The sequence below is a fragment of the Lepisma saccharinum genome, chromosome 15 (assembly GCF_977018435.1).
Source record: "Lepisma saccharinum chromosome 15, izLepSacc3.1, whole genome shotgun sequence".
Classification (NCBI taxonomy): Eukaryota; Metazoa; Arthropoda; class Insecta; order Zygentoma; family Lepismatidae; genus Lepisma; species Lepisma saccharinum.
Genome location: NC_139243.1, coordinates 25,863,248 through 25,887,810, shown reverse-complemented (window position 1 = coordinate 25,887,810; position 24,563 = coordinate 25,863,248). Strand labels below are relative to the sequence as shown.

General features: G+C 37.7%; 1 protein-coding gene across 3 annotated transcripts in view; it reads left to right on the top strand.

Annotated features, from left to right (window-relative positions):
- Mrtf (Myocardin-related transcription factor) overlaps window positions 1–7,458 on the top strand; it is a 434,907-nt gene extending 427,449 nt beyond the window's left edge. For all 3 annotated transcript variants that reach the window (XM_083136770.1, XM_083136769.1, XM_083136771.1), the window contains one exon: window positions 1,184–7,458. In XM_083136770.1, the coding sequence (XP_082992896.1) occupies window positions 1,184–2,172 (989 nt within the window). In that variant the 3' untranslated portion in view covers window positions 2,173–7,458. The remainder of the gene's footprint in view (window positions 1–1,183) is intronic.
- Window positions 7,459–24,563: the final 17,105 nt, after the last annotated feature.

The following is a 24,563-nucleotide window of genomic DNA, read 5'->3' as shown; positions in this document are numbered from 1 at the left end:
CATTACCGGTTGAAGATCTCCACACCTCTAGGTAGGATTGTGGTAGGATTGTGGTAGGGAGACTAGCAGTCGGAAGATCGGCCAAGACCCTTCGAGGGCTGTCGAGCATGGGTTATTGTTATTATTATATCACGCTAAACATGCAATTTTTAGAGTGGTGCAATTTTTTTGTGGCGGCCTCTACATGACAGGTATTTTCGGATATAATTGGTGCTTATTGGAGGGAACTCACCACTAGTATTAATCAATGTTTCTAACAACTTTTAATTGTTACAATTTTCAAGCATTGGTATCCGTATCGGTGGGAATCGGTAAGAGTATCGGTATCGGCATGACCATTGTGTCAAAGTGGTATCGGCTCAGCCCTTATACATGTGAAGGTATGACATACTGGAATGACAAAACAATTTATTTTCCCTGCCAACATTATGGGATAGAACATATACTATTTATTTATTTATTTTTCAAAATTGGGGGACATGCATTACAATTTCTCAAAGAGTGGTCCCTGCATATTTTGTCCTTCTAGCATTCAATGGGTAGACGCTAGAAACAATTTTTCGGTATTTTTTACATGAGTTTGCAACACTGCTTTTCTTTTACATTGTTGTTATTTCTCCCCAAGAAGTATCAACCTATTTTTAATGCAATTTTGCATAGTTGTAAGAATGTACCACTGCTACATACTAATTTTTTTCATTCACTTGATGACCCACGGGGGTGTGACAATTACATTTTTTTTGTAAAGTTTTTATTTTCTTCTTCTTCCTTTAACTTTGATTATTGGGAGGTACAGTCACAGAGAGTTCTGGGTTGTAACAATTCCATTGACCTCCAATGAGAGCTGTACAACCCATAAGTGTCCATGATTGTACAATGTATAAACTTCACTTCTGCCATAAACCCTGTCATTCTGGTGGTGAAAAAACAATTAAATCTCTCTACAATTAGTTCTCGATACAATTTGTGTGTGTGTGTGGGGGGGGGGGGGTAAGTTTGAAAACACTCACCTGGAAAGTACTTATCCATAGAGACGAACATGGGAGGAGATGCTTCCGTCCGCTAAAGGTTAACAAAGAATATTCTTTTTTTTTTCCAAATGAATAAATCATGTAAGAGTAGAATTAAGTTTTTTTTCTTCATTTACCAAGGTAGAAGTCACACTTAATTCATAATATTCCAGAACTGCCTCCGAGTGCCGCCCAAGATCCAGCCACCCCTACTACACCAGGCAGGTCGCTACCCCAGGGACTGATATTCAGCACTGGAGCCCTAACTCAGGGCGAGACATCGTTATCAACTGTCTCATCCACCATAACACCACCCCCACCGCCCCCACTTCCTCACAGCACATTCGCTATCACACTTCCAACTGCCATTTCCCTCACCACATCTTCCATAACACCAACAGGTTCCTCAAGTGTCCTTTCCCATCCCAGTACGACGACTGCTGATGTGGGGAATCACAACTCGAGGGATATGTTCCAGTTATCGTCCGACATGAACCAGTACTCGTCGGGAGGTGTGTCGAATCTGGATTTTGTGCTTGGTGGGAACACCGGTGATGTTTCCGAGGATTCTACTCATCACATCTTGCAGGCTTCTCAGAATCTTGACCTGAAAGAGCTGGGTCTCGACTTTGAGACCTTAGATTCAATGGACTTCAGCCAGCTGGATTCGTCAGCTCTTGATTCAAGCCTGAAGATGGAGGCCGATCTTCTGGGATCAAGTGACATGCTGCATGTGAAACTAGAGCCTGATCTGCTCAGCTCTAACGACATAGTGCAAGACATGGAGATTGGTGGTTCGGTTAACTGTGATCACGATCAGCAAAAACATCAGCGACATCACCAGGATCAGCAATATCAGCTTCCAACCAAGTTGGAGTTTGACACTCCCCCAAGTGGAGAGTTGATGGACATGGGTGAGATGCCGATGGACATGGACGTTTCGGAATGGTTGGAATCTCTCATGCCGACGTCCAGTGGTCTCTCTGGTTCCATGCCTTCTGGAAGTATGTCGTTCAATAATACAAACGACTTGGACACGTACGATCCCCTCCTTTCCAACAGTCAAGATCCTCTTGAACTGTTCAACATTGACGATACAGATTTGAAGATGGGCGGGGATATCAACACACTAAACTGGGACAGAGTAGATTTTGCAACTTAGCCGAACAATTGCGTTATTGTTGCTACTAGATAATTATAGGGACATGGTTGTTGTACTTTTTTATTCCATGCCAACAAAAAATAAAAATGTTATCAAACTATGCACCTTACTAAGTTAAGGTGTGTATTGAACTTTTTATATATATATATATATATATAGTGCAGTGACGTGTTGTTTTCAGTATGCAGAAGAAAACACTAAGGATCTCCTCGCAGTCACCTATTTTGCCCACAGAGTTGAACTCACCTATAGTGCATCCCGTTAATTTGTTTGCAAAGAAGATGAGTCCAGAAAAAAAAAATGCCACCCAGAAGAATATGAGGGGGTTTGTGACTTGTTCTAGGGGAATTATCCCTCATCAAGAGACAATGTTTACAAGTGTTAAGAGAGCCTGGTGGTATTCCCCTGGCCACAAGAGATGTGCCTTATGAAGAGTACGAGAGCCGCACTCTTCAGTCTTCCCACAGTGCATGTCACTGCCTGTTCTTTCCCCGCACATTGGACCAGAAGAAAGTGGACCATGATTGCTGAAGGACCACTGTTTCTAGCATGTAGTGTGTTTACATGATATGACTTCTCCTTATACTTCCCATTTCATAATGCTTCTCATCTGCTTATAGACCTATTAATGTTAAGGATGCTTTGAAACAACTGGTGGTTTCGCAAAATTAAAAATAGTAGTCCAAATTGTAATTCTGAAAACAATACTTTCTCAATCCAAATTGTCATTGTGATTAATCTACAAATGTAGAAAAATAAAGTTACTAAAATAAAAATAATTGTTATGTGTTGTGTTCTAACTACTTGAATATGATCACATATCTAAGAAATTACAATTTGCCATATTTTATAATATAAATGAAATTCGGTTTAAGGTCAGACTTCAAATATAAATCACCGTAATAATCACATTTTATTTTCAAAGGCATCCGTAACATATATTATTCATCAATATTTCTTACTTGAGAAAAAAATTGTTATTCTTTTTCTCTCTCTCTCTCTCTTCCTAATTTGAAGTGGTAATTACTAGAGTACCTAAGAAGAGGGCAAAGAAATTATTTTTCTGAAAAATACCTTTTAATGAATCATATTTGTTGACATATTGAACAACAAAAGATCAGAATATAAGCAAATTCAATTCATAAATATTAATTCAGTTACATTTATATGAACTGTTTTTGACATTGGATGCATGGTACAAAGTTCCATTGTAAGCAGTATATATTTCCTTTGTAACATGAGGTTATTTTAAAGAAAATCTGTGAACTGTCATACGAAAGTTCCTTTCTTTTACCTACTACATATTTACAAAACAAAAAATGTGTTTAAAACAAATAATTGTGAAGAGAGAATTTATTTCATTTACAAGTTGCTGTGCATACACATAGCTTGCAATAATTACGTCAGTGTGATACACAATGACGTACTTACTAACAGTCTTCATAAACAGCCTATGAAGAAATCACTTAATGCAGAGCGAAAGTGGTATTGCTCAAATTATTTTCTTTTCCATAAATCTAGAACAATGAGTACTGGTATTCCACTCTCAAGCGGAGAAAATAAATATACTTACTTTCGTAAATACTTTCACACATTTAATCAATATCTTCTGTGCTCAATCTTCATACAATATTCCTGAATACATTCGTTAGCAGCATGCTAATGGTTTAATTGGCATTTTACAACCAAGTACTTTTAAGAAATGTACTTGTTAATATAACTGTAAAACTTGAAGACAAAAAGAACTGACAATATAGAAATAGCGTTTGTTCATTTTTTCAGTCATGCAGTAAGTTTTAAGTTACATGTCAGTTTTTCATGAACTTTATTTTTTGATACAGTTATTGTTGAAAATGGAGCATTATCAGTTAAAATTTTGCAAGCCAATTGCAAAATTCAGTGTTAAAATAATTACGGCTACTCCAGCTGGAGATAATTTGGTGTAATAGAAGTGAATATGTTCTAATTGCTTCAACAATACAATGTTATTACTACAGTTGTTAAACATTTTTTATGCTCTCATTTTCAGTCATTTATTGACAGTGTTTCGTATAGCTAAGTTCCAGAGTTTTAAAAAGTATTCCAGCAAAAATATGGTTAATTCTGTGAGCTTATGCATAAAGTCCCAGTGGTTGACATTTATGCTTGCTGCAGTAGTGAATCAGAACAATGGTCGCCACCCTACCAGTTGTAGCTTTGTTTTTGTTGAGTGAAGTGCCTTATGCAAATTGTTTGCAATTGTACATAAACCACTAATGTGTTAAGTGGTTGTACCATTCTTTGTAAATGTATACTTAAATATTTTACTTTCCCTGCAATTCCTGTACACCATTATGTGGATGAGCATCTCGTGTTTCTGTATACGTTTGAAGCTTTACACTGAAAAAAATGTTGTCACCACCATGAATATCATGCTTAAATCCTATAAAGGCTTCCAGCTTGCATTTTCCAGGCTCATACAAACATTGGTGCTGTCTTGGTCTGTAAACAGACCAATAAATACTGTTCGCAGCCGCAACACATAATGTGGTAAATGTTTCGTATGCTTAGAAAGCTTAACTAATAGGCATAACAGGATTGTGATCAATTATCCTCTCCTTAGACCTGTCTGTTCTGCCCCTTTCTGTTGTAAATAGTGTTTAAATATGTGTAATTTTGCTGGGCAAATGTGTGTGTGAATGTGTACGTGTGCTTGGAGCGTGTGATTGAAAGTTGGTAGTCTTTCATGCTGTTGTGTTTGATCTCAGTGAAAATTCACCCCCCCTACCACTTCCGTTGCTAGCAGGAACCAGTACAGTAAAATTGCTCATGATTTGGGGGAATCATTGATACTTTTATATATAATAATGAAGCTTATCGTGATGAGCATACTGGGCTTGTTCGTAGTGAAAGTAGTAAGGAAATATTGACTAACAATTAATACTTTGCTTTGAACTGCAATATCAGTTATCAGTGTGGAAGTCAATGAGGTTTGTGCAATTTAATATTATTATAAATCTTGAAATAGTTGCTGTGTATATTTCCAATTTTATTATTATTATTAACATGCTGTTAGCATCAAATTTGAGTATTCCTCAATGTCAATTGGACCAATTGTCTGTTATGTACTTAAAACTGTTATTATTTTATGCTGCAGTACCTTGGTTTAACACAGTCATGTTATTTTGCTCCATTGCGCAAGCCTCATTTCCTGTTGTTCATTGTTTCTCAGATATTTTTTTTTTGTTTTGTTTTTGTCCAGTACATGTGTGTGTATGGTGCTGCAAAACTGTTTGGGTCGGTGGCTAAAAAATATGGTTTCGGCATTCCATGAAAGTTAACAACAACATTAAGTTTCTTTGCATCTGGAGAAATATTGAATAACTTATCTCCTTTTCTGTTCATGTTCCAGAATGAAATTCAAATGCATGGCTATTTCATTTTGAAAATTAGCCTCTGTTTCTATTCTAATTTGTTTTAGTGTCTTGTATTATTATTTTTTCTGCCTATGTTGGTTTCGCTTTTCTAGGGGGGAGGGGGGTTATCGTCATGTTCTTGTTTCGTGTAGCTTATTTCCAATGCTTTTGTTACTTAAAAAAAAAAAATTCTGGCATTAGAAGGAAGTTTTAAGCTTAATTTACAAATTCATTTTAGTTTCATTTGTGTCTGTTTCTTTCTTTTTATTATTACATTCCATGTACAAATTTACTTGCGTTAATCTGAGTCTAAATCTTCCTCCTGTTAAGCATTTTTGATATCTTAACAGCATTGAATTCACCCTCACAGAATCTTCTATTGTCAGTGTAGGAAACAATGTTAAATCATAATTTTGCATTAAGCATTCAGTCTGTGTATGTGTAAACATTCCATAAAGAAAAAATAACCAAATGCAAGTATTGTTCATGTAGAGAACACTTTTCTCAATCAGTTAGTTTATCAAAACTAAAGTCCTCGTTTAAATATCAAGGATAACTCCTTTCATAATAAAGGTGCTAACCAACAAAGGATTTTTAAAAATGTACTTGTAAGCTTCATTTTATCTGATGTTTGCTTATTGTTGCAGTATTATGCAACAAATAAGAACACATTATATGGAGTACATGGTGTGAATGTTAGATTATTTGCATTGATATTTAAAGTATTTTTCACACAAAAAGCATATTCAAAATTATTAATATATATTAAATTGAAATTTCTATGACAGCCAAATATTTATCTTCATATTGCACGATTTTTTTAATAGTGGAGTTTTAAGTAATTGAGGATAGACAAGAATAATAGAGGTTAGTTAAAAAATTGCTAATCTGGATTTGCATGAAACTTATCAGCAGAAATAAATTTTAATATTTAAATGTGTTCTTTACATGACTTTTTGATTTTATTATTCAGTAAATATTAACATTCAGTATATGTTTTCAGCAATGTTTAACATATCAGTTTGAAAATGCATACACAGGATACAAGTAGATAATTACTTATTCATTACTTAGGTTAAAATTTCAGAAAATTACCCCATGAAGCTGTATATTAAAAAAAATCAATCAAAATTTTTGATGAACTGCAATGTATCAACATTTTTTTTTTTTTTTTTTTTTTTTTTCCTATCAAATGATGATGATGAGGGTGCATTCAATGTTACTGTGTGCTTTGCTGATAGGTACTGTCTAGGAGAAGCAAAAATAGATTTTAAGAAATTAGGGTATATGTGTGTAGTCTATATTAAACCCCAATCATTTGTGGCTGGTTGTGAATTGTTAGTGTCACTAACAAACCTACGGAAGAGAATTAGTGTGTTTGTAACTACTTTGACTTGAGTTAGTGTTCTTTCCATTGAATGAGTAATTTGCAGATGACCTGGCATATTTATACACAAAGAAGCCCTTCCCTCAGTTGTATTGATAAACAAATATAGATTGGGACCAGATAGGAATACTCACTGATTCCTAAAGAGTGCACATGTACAGTTACGAGAATGGGGAAGGATCTAAGCTTAAAAAAAAACAGTCTGAATGGGCATTGAAATGGCAATCATTGCAAGTTGATATTAGGCAGGGGATCATGTGAAAACTTGCAAAATATTGCTTCATAATTTTGCATATGTGTTTGTAGCAGATGTACCAGTGAGTTTTCCTTGCCAGGCAGCCAGTATGTTGTTTTTTTTCTTTCTCTTTAGCTGTTGAAAAAAAAAGAAAAAAATGATTTTCTTGTATAGTTATTGTAAAGGTTTGTCCTCGTGTAAATATATTGAAAGGACCCTTGTAACTGGGTTGACTGTGGTGAATTGAAATAAAAATAAAATATTCCTCAAATCAATGTGCATTATTTTCTTACTTTTCCCCACAACACCAAGCATCATTAAGTTACAATTTTATTTTACAATAGTGCCAGTATGCTTTGTGTGCTTGTTCAACATTTTAGTAGCAGATTTACATGTAATTTTTTAATATAAATGTGTCAAGTGTTAATGACTTATGTGTCATATTTAAATTGTAATATGGTTATTTTTCACTTCTCAAAACCTTGATCTCATTCTTACCCATTTCTAATTGATAGTGGAACAATTTGAAACAAGTTCTTCCTGCTCTTCAAATATATTGAATAATATCGTCCTAAAAGTCCATAAAGTCAAATCAAAAAGTGCAACATGCTGCTGTTGCATCTCTTTTAAATGCCACTGCAACAGTTTGAGCCAGATGAAACATACTCGTTGTGTTCTTGTAAACTCGTCCATGTAAAGTTACACTGGGAGAACATGAAATATAAAGAACAGATGTGATACTTATGTAAATTGTTATTGCATACTGCTTTACATTTTTTTATACCGGCTGACCAGAATTAAAGTCACACAATTCAGAGCCCTCTGTAGCCTGTTTGAGGCATCGTAGAACTCTGAAATTTGGTGAATCCGCTATGCAAACCATGGGGAAGAGGGTGGCGATAAAAATAAATAGTTCAATTTTCTGCCAGCAGGTTGGCACTGTACTTCCATGATGGGTTGTAATAATGACGTAACTGCTCCAATTGGTTATAAATAACTCAGCTAAATCACTTAATGTCAGTGCTGAACAAAAGTTCGGAAGTGATCACCATGCCATTAAATAAGAAAGATCGTGCATTGCTGGTGAAGTTGTTTTATCATAACAGTAGTAATAGTGCAGCTGCACTGCAAGGTTATTGTCATGTGAAAGGATTTCATTATTACAGCCCAAAATTTCAATTTGGTGGTGGAAAATTGAACTTTTTTTTTTTATCGCCATTCCCTTTCCCATGGTCTGCATAGCAGATTCCAGATTTCTGAGTTCTACGATGCCTCAAACAGGCTACAAAAGGCTCTGAGTTGGGTAACTTTAATTCTGGCCATCCAGTATAATGACTCACCCAACTCTGCCAACTATACATGGGAACTCGAGGAGATATGCTATTCCCTATAATGCTAATGAAAGAAGAACTAGCAGATATTCAGTCTGATCAAGAAAGAAATATGAACTTGATGAATTCCCCATTTCCTGTGGATAATACATTAATATATGGTAATGTTTTCTAATTCACTAATCGCATTATTTTTTATAACATTTGAGTAAAATGAGAGGACAGGCTGAGCCTATTACTCTTTTATAACTGTAATGGATGAAGTGATTGAAATAGACAAAGAAAGTTTAGGTAAGAGCAAGGTAGGAAAGTGAAAGATGAGGCCATTATACTGCCAAACTTTGGTGTATGCAGATGATATAGTGTTCATTGCAAATACAGAGGGAAAGCTGGAAAAACAAAAAAAATGGGTACTTCAATGGACAGAAACATTAAAGGAAAAAGGTATGGTGGTGAATGAAAATAAGAGCAAAGTAATGAAGATGTGCAGAACCAAATATCAATTAGGAAACTTACACATAATCGAAAACCACTCGATAAGGTCCCAAGCTATTAATAAATTGGAACAAGACTTCTTGAAAATGGTAAAATAAAAGAAAAAGTCCGATGTTTCAAATTGTATCCGAAAAGCAAATAATGCATACCATCAATTAATTCACATTGCATGATAAAGAAATTGCCATTATATTGTAGGAAATATCCCAGAGTCAGTCTGGTACCATGAACGAACTTCAACGGTGAGTCCACAAGTATTTAAACTCGTACCTGAGAATAACAATTAATGCAGCCTCCAATGCTAAGGTAAGCTAACTAGTGCAATGTGTTTTCATCCGTAGGCACCAGGTACAGCTGGGTGCAGCAGTTTAGTGTACAGAAACTTGCACTACACGTGGTTCAGCAGTCCATATCTATACTGGCAAGTAAATAGGACATACTTTTATCCCAGTGTATATTTCACAGATCATGAAACATATTTCAATCTATTGGCTATTTCATGCGACTACACAGCAGTTGACGTGAACAACACTTGAAACAGTCAGCATTTAGTTTTATCAGTGCAGCAGATTCATTTTATAATACTCCCACTGTCTCTTAGCATATTAAATAGTAGACTTGTTTTTGTTGCACTAGAGTTTAGTGTTTTACATTGATTTATCAATTTTCTGGTAAGATAAAAGGCAATTGACTATTCTAAATTGTGTTTCTCTATGTGCTCCTACTCTTCAACCTTCCAAAATGATAAGAAACTACAGTGCGATCGAAAAGTCCCCGCACTCATGCTTTGAAAATATGCTACGAGGTCAGTAGGCAACATGAGTTGGCAACGTTGTTAGTAGTGACTGGTTTGACCTTGAAGAATGCGATAACGTCCCGGGAGAGCTGCACTGCTATTACAATCAGTGGTGTGAGTCATTATTGTGCAGTCGGTCGACAATGCCTTTTAAGCGAGCGCAGCGAATCGCTTTGTTAGAAGCATATTTTGAGTGTAAGACATACAGAGGTTGTGTGGAGAAATGGAGACGTCTATTCCCTGATGATCCAGTGCCAGGAAAAAGTGCAGTGTATGATCTTGTTCGCCGATTTCGTGAAACAGGCTCAGTGCATGATCGACAACGAAGTGGAAGACCCAAGGTCGTCACACACGAATTCCTAGAGAACGTGAGTCAGCGAATGGTGCAATCTCCAAGAAAATCTATACGACGTTTGTCACAAGAAGTTGGAGTATCATATGGATCCACACAGAAGGCACTGAAAGAAGCCAAGTTTCACCCATATCGTGTGAAAGTCGTCCAGGAGCTGAAAGCGTTAGATAAAGATAAGCGTATCAAGTACTGCCGGTGGTTCCGTGCTTTCACACGCAACAATGTGGCCATTCTCGATAAAACTTTTTTTACCGACGAAGCATGGTTTCATCTCAGTGGATACATCAACTCACAAAACACCCGAATGTGGGCAACTGTAAACCCACATGCTCTGCATGAAGTACCGCTACATTCTGCAAAGGTCGGTGTCTGGTGTGCCATTTCGCGGCGAAGGATTGTTGGACCCCTGTTCTTTGAGGACACAGTGGATGGCGATGTGTACAGGGATTTGGTGCAACAATTCGTGGCTATGTTGGAAGAGGATGAGCGTGAATGTTGGTTCCAACAAGATGGGGCAACGTGCCATACTGCAAACGACACAATGGCTATGTTGCGCGAGTTTTTCGGGAACCGCATCATCTCCAAAAATTTGTTTACCGAGCGTTGCCATTACAGTATACCTCACTTTTGGTTCACATTTATTTTTCTGTGTAGTACAAGGACTAAAGCATTTATATATGTATTCCTTTCGTTCCCATGTGTATTACTTTCTACACAATAAATTCTTAAAAAGTGAGTGCGGGGACTTTTCGATCGCACTGTAGTTCATATACAAATCCAGTAATGCTGCATACGAGGGTCACTATTTATATTTTGAGCCTTGGCAACACTGATTGAAGTTAGGCGCGATTTGACGTTTGCACGGAATCGTCTGGCATTATTGACCATAACGTACTTCAAATGTTTTGTCAATAGCTTCATTTGTGTTGTTTATGTTGCCTTGGAGATTGCGCGACAACAATAAAATGGAATTAACTCGTGAACATTTTCGTGCGATGATTTTTTACGATTTTCGACGTGGATTATCAAGACAAGAGTGCATCGATCAACTTACTTCCACATTTGGCGATGAAGCCCCATCCTTTCCCACTGTGAAACGCTGGTATAACGAATTTAATCGTTGCCGCCATTCGCTCACCGACGAGATTCGCGAAGGTTGTCCAAAATCAATTGTTGTTCAAGAAAACATTGATGCTGTGCAAAACCTAATACTGCAAGATCGTCAGGTGACATACTGTGAGATTGAGGCAACCATAGGCATTAGTTCCACCAGCATATATAAAATATTACATGATCATTTAGCTGTGAGAAAGGTATGTTCTCATTGGATCCCACAAAATTTGACAAAAACTCAAAAAAAAGCTCGCGTCAATTGGTGCAAACAAATGCTCAATAAATACAATCGTGGTGCTTCAAAAGACGTATTTATGATTGTAACAGGTGACGAATCATGGATATATGCATTTGAGCCGGAACGTAAACAGCAGTCGACTGTATGGGTGTTTCAAGATGAACCCAATCCAACAAAAGTTGTTCGCGCTCGAAGCGCATCGAAACAAATGGTCGCCTGTTTTTTCGGGAAAACTGGTCATGTGGCAACTGTGCCTTTAGAGGAACGTAGAACGGTCAACTCTGAATGGTACACAACAATTTGTTTGCCAGAGGTCTTGGGTCAAATACGGAAAACAAACAAACGCCGTCGGATCATTCTTCATCAAGACAATGCCAGCTGTCACACATCTCGTCTAACAACCGACTTTATGAACAGTCAAAAAATCGAATTGATGGGTCATCTGCCGTACAGTCCTGATTTGGCACCCAATGACTTCTTCTTGATCCCGAATGTCAAGAATAAATTGTGTGGACAAGGATTTTCGTCGGCGGAAGACGCCGTTGATGCGTTGAAAAACCATATTATGGAGGTGTCTCAAGAAGATTGGAAAAACTGCTTTGACAAATGGTTGGAACGAATGCAAAAGTGTATTGACCATAAAGGAGAATACTTCGAAAAACAATAAAGCAGTTTTCAATGCCAAATTGCTGTTTTTTCATTGTTAGGCTCAAAATATAAATAGTGACCCTCGTACAGTACCATCAAGCAACAAGGTAAATGGGTCCAAGTTCCACAAAGTTAAGGCAACATCTTTATCTTCTTCTTTGGTCAAGAAGTTGTAATAATGATCTGGAGAAACCAAACTCTAAGACTCTTCTTTCCACACCAGAGTGAGTCCGGATTCCACAACTGCTTCAACCACATGTGCAAAGGGTTCTGTAAAGGGAGAACCTCTTCTCGTGTAGAAAACATGAGGTGCTCTGATATGACATGGAAAAGTGGTTTCCCAAATGGATCTGTGAGGTTTAAATAACGTGCCTTATCTGTTGTATAATCAGTAAAGTCCTAACGACAATGTCTCTATTTGCCACCATTCCTAATATAGGATCTCTGGTTGTATTTGCTTCGAACCATCTTAAGTACAGTGCTCTTGAATTTTCATCTTCAAAATACGAGAAAGCGTGTTTAATGACTTGTGGAGCACGTGTTATCGCCAGTTGTGAATTGAGAAGATCCTCCACAGAGTTGATCAGCAGTTCCTTCTTTGGATGCGTTATAAAGCTGAAGAGCGATCCCTGATAACCTGCATTGAGGACCAATGTGCACAGTACCTACAGAGTGAAGGCCAACCTCGATGAAAATGACTCTGGCATGTGTGGTACAGACACTCCTAAAACAGTAGATAATGTAAGCAGAAGATTGGATTCACTTTTGGTCAATTCCTTTCGAGGATTTACTTTTCTCTTGCATGCCATGAAAGCAAAATAAAGGATGAACGAAACTGTAATAGATATCCAGCAGAGAGACTGAAATGAAAAGATCAAATTCATCCAAGGGGGATAAAATCTTGGTGATGGTTCTAAAAAATCAGTATAGATGAATTCTTTTGTAATAATGATGTCGAAAAAGTAGAGCATCACTACATCCTGAAGAAAGTCGAACTTAATAGTTCCTTCTATTCTTCTTCTTCTATTTCCCTAAATTATTCTTCTTCTTCTATTTCCCTAAAGTCTTCTTCTAAAACATAATGTCCATTATATCCCCCTGCTCTGGAAGATTCATGATGTCATTAATTCGCAAGGAAAAATTCAACCTCTCGGCGAAAGACTGCAAGATACCTCCGTACATCCCATTCATAACCAGTTTCCAGTTAGGTAGGTATGCGAGACCCATATATCTTCTACGGAAAAAGCTTTTGAATTTAAGTGGACATCCATGCGAATCCTTAACTTTGTTAAGATACTGGTTTCTTCCAGATTCAAATCTACCATTCCATGTATCCAAATTATCTACTCTTAAATACCTGCTGCAATATCTATCCGGATACGGAATGTAGGTGTACAAATGAACAGACTTTTGCCTGGAGTACTGTGAAAAGATTGCCACGAACGCGTTGATTAGTGTGTGCATCTCGTAGGATTATACCAATTGCACTGGATGGTTCCTTTGTGTATACAGCTATGAAATATTTAGAATCTGGTTTGAAACGTAGCGAGCACCGAATCTTTCTGGTGATGACTGAAATTCTTCTCGTGTTACTTAGCGTTATCAGGTAGTGAGCATTGTTTCTTTCGATAAACCAGCAACCCCCTCAACTTTTCTTCCACATAGTCTGCTTTGGACATTTCGATGGTCATGTGAGGCAGTTCGAGGATTGTTACTATGGGGTCATTAAGATATTGAATTCCTTCATCCTTCAGGAAATGCAAAGTTTTAGCATCATTGAAATTTTTCTTAAAATCTCACTTACGCAAGATGATAAAATCCCTGTGTGTGCATGTGTGTGGGCATATCTTTCAATCCGAAGAACAATAGGAATAAAGAGCACAATGACCTTGAGAAGCATCCTGTTAGTAGAATATCTGTAAGTAGAGAGGAGAATAAAAAATTTAAAGAAAGTAAAGTGCTCCCCTGTGCTTAGCACCACGCCATGAAGGCGTATAGGGGGTGTGGCGGTAACGTCCCACACTTTCTTGATCCGGTCATGAGTGGGGGTGATGTGATCAGCATCACGCCCCAGACTGCCCTTACCCCCCAGGGTTTCCCCCAGGTACCGATATCATTCGACGCTGGGTGGACGCCGGGGCCGCTTCCAACGTTACCGACTGAGCCACCGCCGCCATATTTATAATTTCCAGAGGAGAATATTTAGAGATTTTTCTAAAGCACGGATTTCTTCACAAACAATAGCATTGTATCAGGGTCGCTACTCACGGGGAATTATTCTTCATAGACGTGAAAAACTGCAACTTTATTAATCCCAATCCCATTGAATTTATACTATTTATAAATGCCCTGAGGCAAGTTTTCACAGATTAGCTTTTATTTTTATGTAGAAAGAGAAAGAAAGCTGCGTGTAAAATGAAACAGAATTCTCTCAATCCGTTTACTTTGTTAGTGTCCTTTGCAGAACAATATATTAGACAGACGGAAGATTATTTCAAGATAAGATATCTTGAATTTGATTAGGTAAATTTGAGTTTGATATCCCTATACAATTAACAATTATTCGTATTATTACTATATCCCGTAACATTTATGAGTTGTGTTTGTAGATAGGCCTCTCCGATGGCGCAGTGGTAGCGTCGTCGCCTTGTAATTAAGGGGTCCCGGGTTCGATACCCGGTGGAGGCACATGATTCGGATCTCACTTTAAACTGTAGGTCCAGTCTCAATTAGCCTTACTGTGCATAAAGTGGACTTAAAACACCAAATCAATCCATCATTGTGTTTGTATATGTATTTCGAGTCTGAATATGTTATCATGGGCGTAACTTGGGACCTAATTTTGAGGGGCGGAATCAAACTGGGCCTAATTTTGAGGGGGCAGAATCAGACTTGGGCCTAATTTTGAGGCGGAAGATTCAAACGGCTTAATTTTGAAGGGGCAGTCAGACTTGGGCCTTATTTTGAGGGGGCAGATCAGCCTTGGGCCTTATTTTGAGGGGACAGAATCAGACTTGGACCTAATTTTGAGGGGCAAAATCAAGACTTGTGGCCTAATTTTGAGGGGGCAAAATAAGACGGCCTAATTTTGAGGGGGAAGAATCAGACTTGGGCCTAATTTTGAGGGGGGAAGAATCAGGCTTGGGCCTAATTTTGAGGGGCAAAATCAAGACTTGTGGCCTAATTTTGAGGGGGCAAAATAAGACGGCCTAATTTTGAGGGCGCAAAATAAGACGGCCTAATTTTGAGGGGATAAAATCAGACTTGGGGCCTAATTTTGAGGGGCAAAATCAAGACTTGTGGCCTAATTTTGAGGGGGCAGAATCAGACTTGGTCCTAATTTTGAAGGGATAAAATCAGACTTTGGGCCTAATTTTGAGGGGCAAAATCAAGACTTGTGGCCTAATTTTGAGGGGGCAAAATAAGACGGCCTAATTTTGAGGAGTTAAAATCAAACCTGGGACTTAACTTGCTAAATAACTGTGACGTTCGCGAAATTTCAAATATTTCTCTTTATTACTTTACTCCTCAGGTCCCGTAACTTGTAAATTTCAATAAACCTGAAAATTTTGGGGGGCGCAAGTGCCCCCTTGCCCCCGCCAAGTTACGCCTATGTGAGGTACGGCAAATGTAAACACTGCACCTTAAATTAAAAATTTTAAATATATATATACTGTATATACCGTTTAATTAAATTGAATTAGACATTTTGGATATGATTGGAAATCTTTTATATTGTTGATATATTTTTGTGTGTTTGGCAAAGGGGGTACTACGTAAGGTTAAAATAGAGAAAACATCTGCCTATACCCTTGAATTTTTGGAAAGTTCGCCTTGAAATCCGGAAATTGTACTTGAATTTTATCATTTTTCTAGAGTGGCCAGCATGTGTATGGAAAATTCTATTTTGCAATATATTACACGTAACTTACTGATCACTTAATCCATTTCACTAAAATGGAAAAAGATTGTGAACACTGAAAATTTCATTATGTTCTTAGGGAGAAAAGCATTAACTCTTACAGTGTTAGTGTTTAATTGTTAACAAAGCAAGGTAAAGGTTATTTTCTTAATATCAGGAGATTAAGATACTAATAAAGCAAGAGTTTGATTATATTCTTCTTTTTGTGTGCCTGTCTGTCCGTTGCATCATCTCAGAAACGTACAGATCTGTAAAGATAAAATCTGGTGGATCGATATATATACCAAAATTCAAGTTACTTTCTGCTTAGATAACCTAATCGCTGTGGACCAAAGGCTTAAAAGTGGGATCCGAAGTTTCGAATTAGTGTGCAAAGTGTCTGCGCGGGTATACAAAGCAACAGTGATTACTGCGCTATAGGGGAGGACATGGCCGTATTTAGAGGGGGGGGGTTCTAGGGTTCAAAACCCCCGAAACTTCTGACATGTTGGATTAATGGATGTTCAGAAACCAAAATCTGTAACAAATTTTCAATTTTTTTTTCGAAGCATCACAAAAATACAAGGAGACAATGTTGAAACGATCGAGCAGAGAATTTTCATACATTTGGAATTCTGAAAGTTGAGTGAAACAGGATTTATTCTCGGAATCGTAGCCCACCCGCGACCCCTCCATTATCACTTCTGCTGTCATCTTTCCAGTGTTGTTCCTGCGTCACAAGGAATATAGACTGAAGATTCCCTTATGATTGTCCCAAAATTCCCTTTCCAGCTTTTAAATTCCCCGTCCGATAAAGTCGAAAATAAATCCCCCTTGATAGGAATTCACACCTAGTGCCTCCAGATTCGTAGCGCATTACGTTGGCGATTGAGGTTACAATCCATGCACCAGGCTAAGCTTTTAAAGAGAATAACTGGTTTCACACTTTTCAAAATTCCAAAAATTTAATTTTAAAGTCAAACAACAAAAACTTTATGACTAAAATTTCCATCTAACTTTTAAAGTTTTTTCTTGAAGGCATCTAAAGTTTAATGACGAAGTAAAATAATTGTGCATTTCAGTACACACTGTATGAAACGTAGAAAAAAAATAAACTTATGCTGGATATTCACTCATCTGCTGGATTGAGTACATGCGCGCCGACTACGTGGGTGCTCCGGGGCTCAAGCACCCACATAAATAATCTTGTGGGTGCGCCGCACCCACAAGATTTTTAGTTTGATAAAAACAAAATAAAATAAATATTTCTCACTTGCCATTATCAAAAAATAATAAGCAATTAAAACATTGAGATGGGACAGACTTTGATAAAGACAAGCTAACATTTCACAGGGACGTGTTTCTAGATGTGTGCAGAACGAACAAAGAAAAATTGGCCAACTTGTCAGACATTACAAATATTTTAAGTAGAGAAAACAGTGGTCCCATGCGTGAAATGCTCACAGAATTTGTGAAGTTTGTACGGGTGATTTTAACTATACCTGTTACTTCTTGTACCTCTGAGCGGTCATTTTCAGCACTTAGACGATTGAAAATGTTTTTGCTGGCAACAATGACCCAAAAAAGATTGAATGATTTGGCAATTTTGCTTGTTCATAAAGAAATGACTAAAAATATTGACATTACCAAAATTGCAAACAAATTCATAAGTGCAAATGACGTAAGAAGGAATGTGTTTTATATTAACATGTCATGATTATTATTATTATTATTTGGTACATAACGTTAGTCATTTTGTAGTTTCTCTTCACAACAAAATCCTTGCATAGTTCTCTCTCCAATACAATTAAAATTATTTGCATTTATGAAGATTTTTTCATTTTAATTTGTATGAATGTGGCATTTTCTTTTAGTAACGTGTTGATAATATCATTGCCTCTTGCAATCATTGTGCATGAAAGTTGTTTAAAGTATACAATACTTGATAATTACCGATCTAACCGCCATTGATATGCACCCACAGAAATTTTGGAAAGTCGGCGCCCTTGATTGATTAAGCCCCTCAAGGATATAACAATAATATAATAATAATTATTATTAGTATTATCATTATGGAATAAAATTGTTTTATTATTATGAAATGTTAATTATTATTGTACAATTATTATTATTATTTCTATTATTCAAATTTCTGGCGATGCCCTGGGGACAATTATGAATGAACCCCCCCGAAAATTTTTCCTGCCTACGGCCATGGGGGAGGAGGGGGGGCAGTGCCACCGCCCAGAGCGGCAAAATTGGAAGAGATGAAAAATAAATTTACTGAAAAAATTGGAAATTATACTAATATTATTATGTAAAACTTGTTCAAAATGGGCTCAATAATAAGTAGATTTGAAACAATTGGTTACAGGAAAAGTAGACTTTACTATCCTATCGCTGATGGAATCATGAGTGCTCTTCTAAAGGTAATGAATGTACCAATAGCCACTCCTCTGGTAGGTTCTTTCTGTTCCTGCTTCCCTTTCTCGTCCTTGTCCGTTTCGCCATACAAAGATAGACAATACTGTATAGGTCCGATATCGAAAGAAGATGAAGCAGTTTCAGTGTGAAGCAGAGGACGTTAAAAAAAATTATTACCAGGTCCTATACGTGATAACTAGGGCTAGGATTTTTATGACTTAGCACATTTTTTTGGTAAGGGTGATGTGTTCCCTAAATGGGGTAACTTCGGTGAATAACGCCACCAATTGGTCATTTCGTTCTAGAACTCATACATTTTTATTGTTAGGAACATGAAACTTGCATGTATAGGAGAATGAACTTTCCTCTATTGTGTAATAATAAAATATTGTTTGCACTGTTATACTGAAAGCAATAAGATACTGAATTCTGTGTTAATGCAAAATGGCGTTATTTCCAGACCTGTCGGGTAATAACGCCATGTTCTTATAGTTACAAGTAAAACATTCACGTTATCTTAATTACAAGTAAAACATTCACATTTTCTTTACTAAACTGTACTAAACTTTACATCTCCCCTTATAAATACTGCTCAGCATGGATTCCTTCCAGGCAGCTGTTGCTTGACCAATCTATCGGTATTACTTTCTCATGCTACTCAGTCCATCTCAAATAATTCCCAGCTTGACGTTATATATTTGGACATTTCAAAAGCCTTCGATAAAATAAATCATAATCTCCTTCTTCATAAATTACAATCCAGATTTAACATCCATCGGAAATTTCTATCCTTACTACAAGACTATCTGAGTGCACGTGAGCAGCGTGTTATCCTTCCTGGCACCTCTTCCAGCTTTCTTCCTGTTTTGTCTGGAGCTCCCCCAAGGGAGCGTCTTAGGCCCACTTTTGTTTCTTCTTTACATGGATGATCTCCCCGACAGACTGGCCTCTCTCCCTATAAATATACTTCTGTTTGCCGATGACTGTAAACTCTTCACAGAAATCTCATCAGAACACGATGCTTTAATCTTACAGCAAGCTCTTACAGAACTACTTGTGTGGTGTCACCAGTGGAAACTTCAATTTCCCTAAAAAGGAACAAACTCGATTCTGCTTATTATCTTGAATCCAATCCCATCAAAAAAGTTTCTTCTCAAAAAGATTTCGGAGTTATCATCGACGAAAAACTAAACTTTAATGAGCACATTACGAACACTACTAAAAGAGCAATGCGTCTTCTCGGTCTTCTGTACAGATTCACTGCAATCCAAAACCAATCATCCATCGGCATATTTTACGAATCCCTTATCTCTCCCATTCTTGAATACTGCTCTCCTATCTGGACCATGGCTTCAAAAACAAATCTTTCCCGGATTGATTCTGTTCTCAACTTTTTCCTCGCCATTGCTCGCCACAGAATACCTTCTCTGAGGCACCTTCACAAAACAGACATTATGTCTGTCTTCAATATCCAACCACCACACACTCGTCGCGAATTAGCAGACATGAAATTTTTGCACAAAATCATGAATGGTAAAATTATATACGAATTTCTGCTCAATAAATTTCATCTACGCGTCCCCACACGGCCAACTCGCAACGTTAAGCTCTTCCACAATCCCACCACAAGGCTCTCCCTTCTACAGCGGTCTCTTTTCTACAGGCTTCCTTGCTCATACAATAACCTGCCTCCAAATATGGACATATTGCCAGAACAAAGTTTTAGACAATTGTTAACGATGTATGTATAATTTTAATTTGTTTTCAGTGCCATCTTGTACTCTTTGTTGTTGTTGTTGTTTTCCTGCTGTTACTGTTTCAGTGTAAAATGATAATTCAGTACTGTATCTGAAACTTTAGGTAAAATAAATAAATAATGGGTTCGAATGGGTTGTTTGTCTTTTCACGATACCCAGTCCCTCAAAGTGCTGCGAGGAATTTGGAACAAACGTGCAGCACATGCTATCTTCATCCCTTGTTTGATGGCCGCCATAGCTTCTCTTAAGTCATCTACTGACCATTTGGCCCGTATATTTCTACATTTCCTCGCCATCTGAAAAACAAAATTAACCGAGAATAAATATCTGTACGCCTCGAAAGTAACTGAGCAAGGATAAACCTATTTTCGAAATCAGCATTTCCTTAAATTTGAGTTTAAATTGAGTGGCGTTATTCCCCGACACGATGATGGCGTTTCTCCCGAAACAACAGATTGCAGTTTAACCAACTGTTCCAAACTTACGACACCGACCATGAAAACCTTACACACATCATTCACTTACGTAATAAACGTATTGTGTACGTACAGCATTGGTAACATTTAAAATCTAATCCTACAATAGAAAAACACTCACCTTTGTCGGCGCCATGAAAATGTGAACCCTTTTTCCTCGAAACGCAACTCAAACGTCTACACTGATCAAACTGTTTCTCTTAAATGAAGGCTCGACAATGGCAACCGTTCTTATCAGCAATGCTACCAGGCACCATTGTTTATCGCACAACGGTGAGTTACACCTTAATTTTACATGCGCCCATGCTTTCAGAGTTGAAACTTTGAAATGGCGTTGTTTCCCGCCTGGCGTTATTCACCGAACCTATATAAAAATTCATATTGTGAAGAAACTAATTGAATTTAGGTGCTTTTTAAGGGCATATTTGGCCATTTATACGTGATAAAGCATATTTTCATGGATTTTCGGTCATATTCAGCATATTTTCGCTCTTTCAAGAAATATACAGTCATTTTCCAAGTGGATTCGTTCTTTCTCCCATGTTCACTCGAGGTGGGTTTCTTTCGACTGCAGCAAAATCTTTTTCATTTTTAATTGAACATTTACAGAATGTATTTATTGTGCATTTCAACTCATCAGGGCCCAAAAAGTGAGCTAAAAATAGTATGTACATGAAAATATATCAACATAAGTTAGATATTGATGTTTGAAACACTCTAGATTTTTCAAATTATCGTGCATATTTTGTAAAATTTTAGGTCATGAGCATATTTTATTTTGCATATTTTGGTGATTTTTAGCACATAAAATTCCTAGCCCTAATGATTACTATAGCTCTAAGTGAAATATTTGATCAGCTTAAACATCATAGTAATTTTTTCAATTTTTTGTATGATATTAGTAAGCTTAAAGACACGCCATCTCATATTTTGTCTGAAAAGTGTACAAAACGTGCCTATGTATTAACACTTGAAAGGGGCCTCCCTGATGGCACAGTGGTAGCGTCGTTGCCTTGTAGTCAAGGGGTCCCGGGTTCGATACCCGGTGGAGGCACATTTGTTCGGATCCCACCTTAAACTGTAGGTCCAGTCCCGATTAGCCTTACTGTGCATAAAGTGGACTTAAAACACCAAAATCAACCAACACATGAAGGCTCTAAAGATTTACTCCGTTGATTTAAAAGATGAACTAAAAGTGCTTCCGCTTAATAAAACACAAAAATCCAACAAAGGAGGCCTTAACACGGATACAGCGTAATGGTTTTTCACATAAGGCTAATGTTCCACTTGGAATTTTATTAACTTTTCCTGTAACCGTGGCAAGTAGCGAATGAAGTTTTTCGAAACTAAAGCCAATAGAAAAGAATCTTGGATGAACCACGTCTGAAACACGCTTGAGTGGTCCAGCAATGATATCCATAGAGCACCAGCTGAGACATTAGATTATGTGGAATTCGCTAGTATCAAAGCAAGAAAATTCATCTGCAATTAATTATGCTTAACAACTATAGTTATTTATTGTATATATTAGAAGAGGATATGTTGTTACGCTACAGTTACACTTAACATTTTTATTTTCTTTTATTTTGAGGACTGGGATATTAACAATTAAAATTGTTTCTATTTTATGCAAGATAACATTATATAAATTCAATATTACTATATCACAGGCCTACAACGGTAAATGTATGAAGTTAAATCTTCAAAGCATTTCTTTCCTAATACTTTGGCGGCGATTATGGGCATGGGGGCAGTTGCCCTCCCACTTTTTTGCCCCCACACAGTAACGCCGATCTAGTGGCCAGGACAAAAACAATTTACTTTCTGTTGCTAGACAAGGCTTAGCATTAAGATGACAAGCGTAGGTGCAACAACTGGCAAAAAGTTGGGCAAGTGCCATTCCTAATCACCGCCACTGACCTCCGCATTGTTAATCTTAATGCTAAGCCTTGTCTACAAGAGAAAATAAACTGTCCTTCTCGACAGTTTTGGCACCCAATTCATCGCTGCTGGTGTAATGATATAAAATGTAATTTAGTGTCGCATTTTAAAAGCTGTGGTCGAGACATACCTTTGTTCTTTATAGTATTGCAATTGCGTAACAGGTTCCCTTATTAATTATATAGTTTGATGTTTTACTTAGGAATATACTGATTTTCAATTCCCCGTTGCATCGTAATGACGAGGGGGGAGGCGTTCGAAAGGGAGCGGCATCTGCAGCAAAATGACTAGGAAAAAAAGTGCGCGTCAAATCTCCTGTATACGGCGATAGCCAATAGCAGCGCACTGCAGCGGTGCCATGTCGAAATCTCATACGGAAAAGAGACAGCGTGGTTGAGGGGAATTAGCAACGCCGCACGTCTGTGATTCGCTAGTGTTGTTCAGCCGTTCAAGGCCATATGCAGGAGATTTGACGCGCACTTCTAGCGCCGGCCCTGCCTGATACCTAATACTAGGGTGACCAGGCGTCCCCTTTTATCCGCACATGTCCTCCTTTTTAGGTGTGTCCGGAGTCCGGGCAGATTTTTTAAGAATCGGTAAATGTCCTTTTTTTTTGGAAAAATGCTTCCACCTATAACGATCAACCAGGTGTTATTTTTACACGTAAAGCATATCACTTGAGGCGCGATAAGTATTCTAGCAATGCTCAATGAGTACCTGCGAGCTCAACCACTATAGTTTTGTCCAAATGAGCCTTCAACGCGCCCCAGACTGCAGTTCCATTTCGAGTCATACATACGCGACACACAAACTCGTAATGAGAAATTTGATTATTAAGTAATATTTACATTTATGAAATACCAGAATGCCAGCCTCAGTGGCGGAGTGGTTAGCCCACAGCGCTACGATGCAAAAGGCCCCTGGTTCGAATACTGGAACTGGGAAACAGTGGCGGATCCCGTAGTTACAGTTGGTAGGGGTGAATTTCAGTTGGATATCTCACCCCACATAAAATGCATTCCAACCTACAATTGCACTAGTCTATACTAAGGAGAAGAAGTACTATAAACAGGAACAATATTGTTTTGCAAACATAGGGATTTAGGGCTGAAATAGATTGTTATATGTTGGAAGAAGCACATTTTATATATTTATGAAATTAATGATAATGGCAAATGTGCTGCAATTTTTTGCTGTGTCCTCCTTTTTCGCCATGCCCTGTCCTCCTTTTTGAATGTATGTGTCTGGTCAACCTACCTAATACATAATAGCTAAACGGGACATACAACTTCCGGGCAAACTTAAAGAGTAGCCTTCGCATGTCATTTCGATGTTGCAAATTCTTCTAAGAACACCCACGTGGGCATGTTCTGGTGACGTACTTCTTCACGTCAAGATTGATTGATTGAGTTGGTGTTCACTTTATGCACATTAAGGCTAATCGGGACTGGACCTACAGTTTAAAGTGGGACCCGAACCACTATGTGCCTCCACCGGGTATCGAACCCGGGACCCCTTGATTACAAGGCAACGACGTTACCACCGTCATCGGGGAGACCTGTCAAGATTATGAGGAAGATGAGGTCCTCTTAAGTTTGTAAGCAACATTGCATGTAAAATGACCTGTTGATATCTCAAAACTACAAATATGAAGATATAAAGTTGGTTAAGTTTGCATCATGTTGTATGTATTAATCCGTGTGAGAATGGCGCTCAGCATCGCTCGTGCCAGTCTTGCCTCAACCGTTGAGCTGTTCATATTGCAGACAGTGAGAAAATCGGCTGTATTGCAGCAGAACTATATTCTCCGCGTATGTTTGGGTCTATAGGCTATGTGCCATAAGTTGCTGCAAACTTAACCTGTCGCGGGGCTTTGGAAATGCCAGTTCAACGCGACATAAA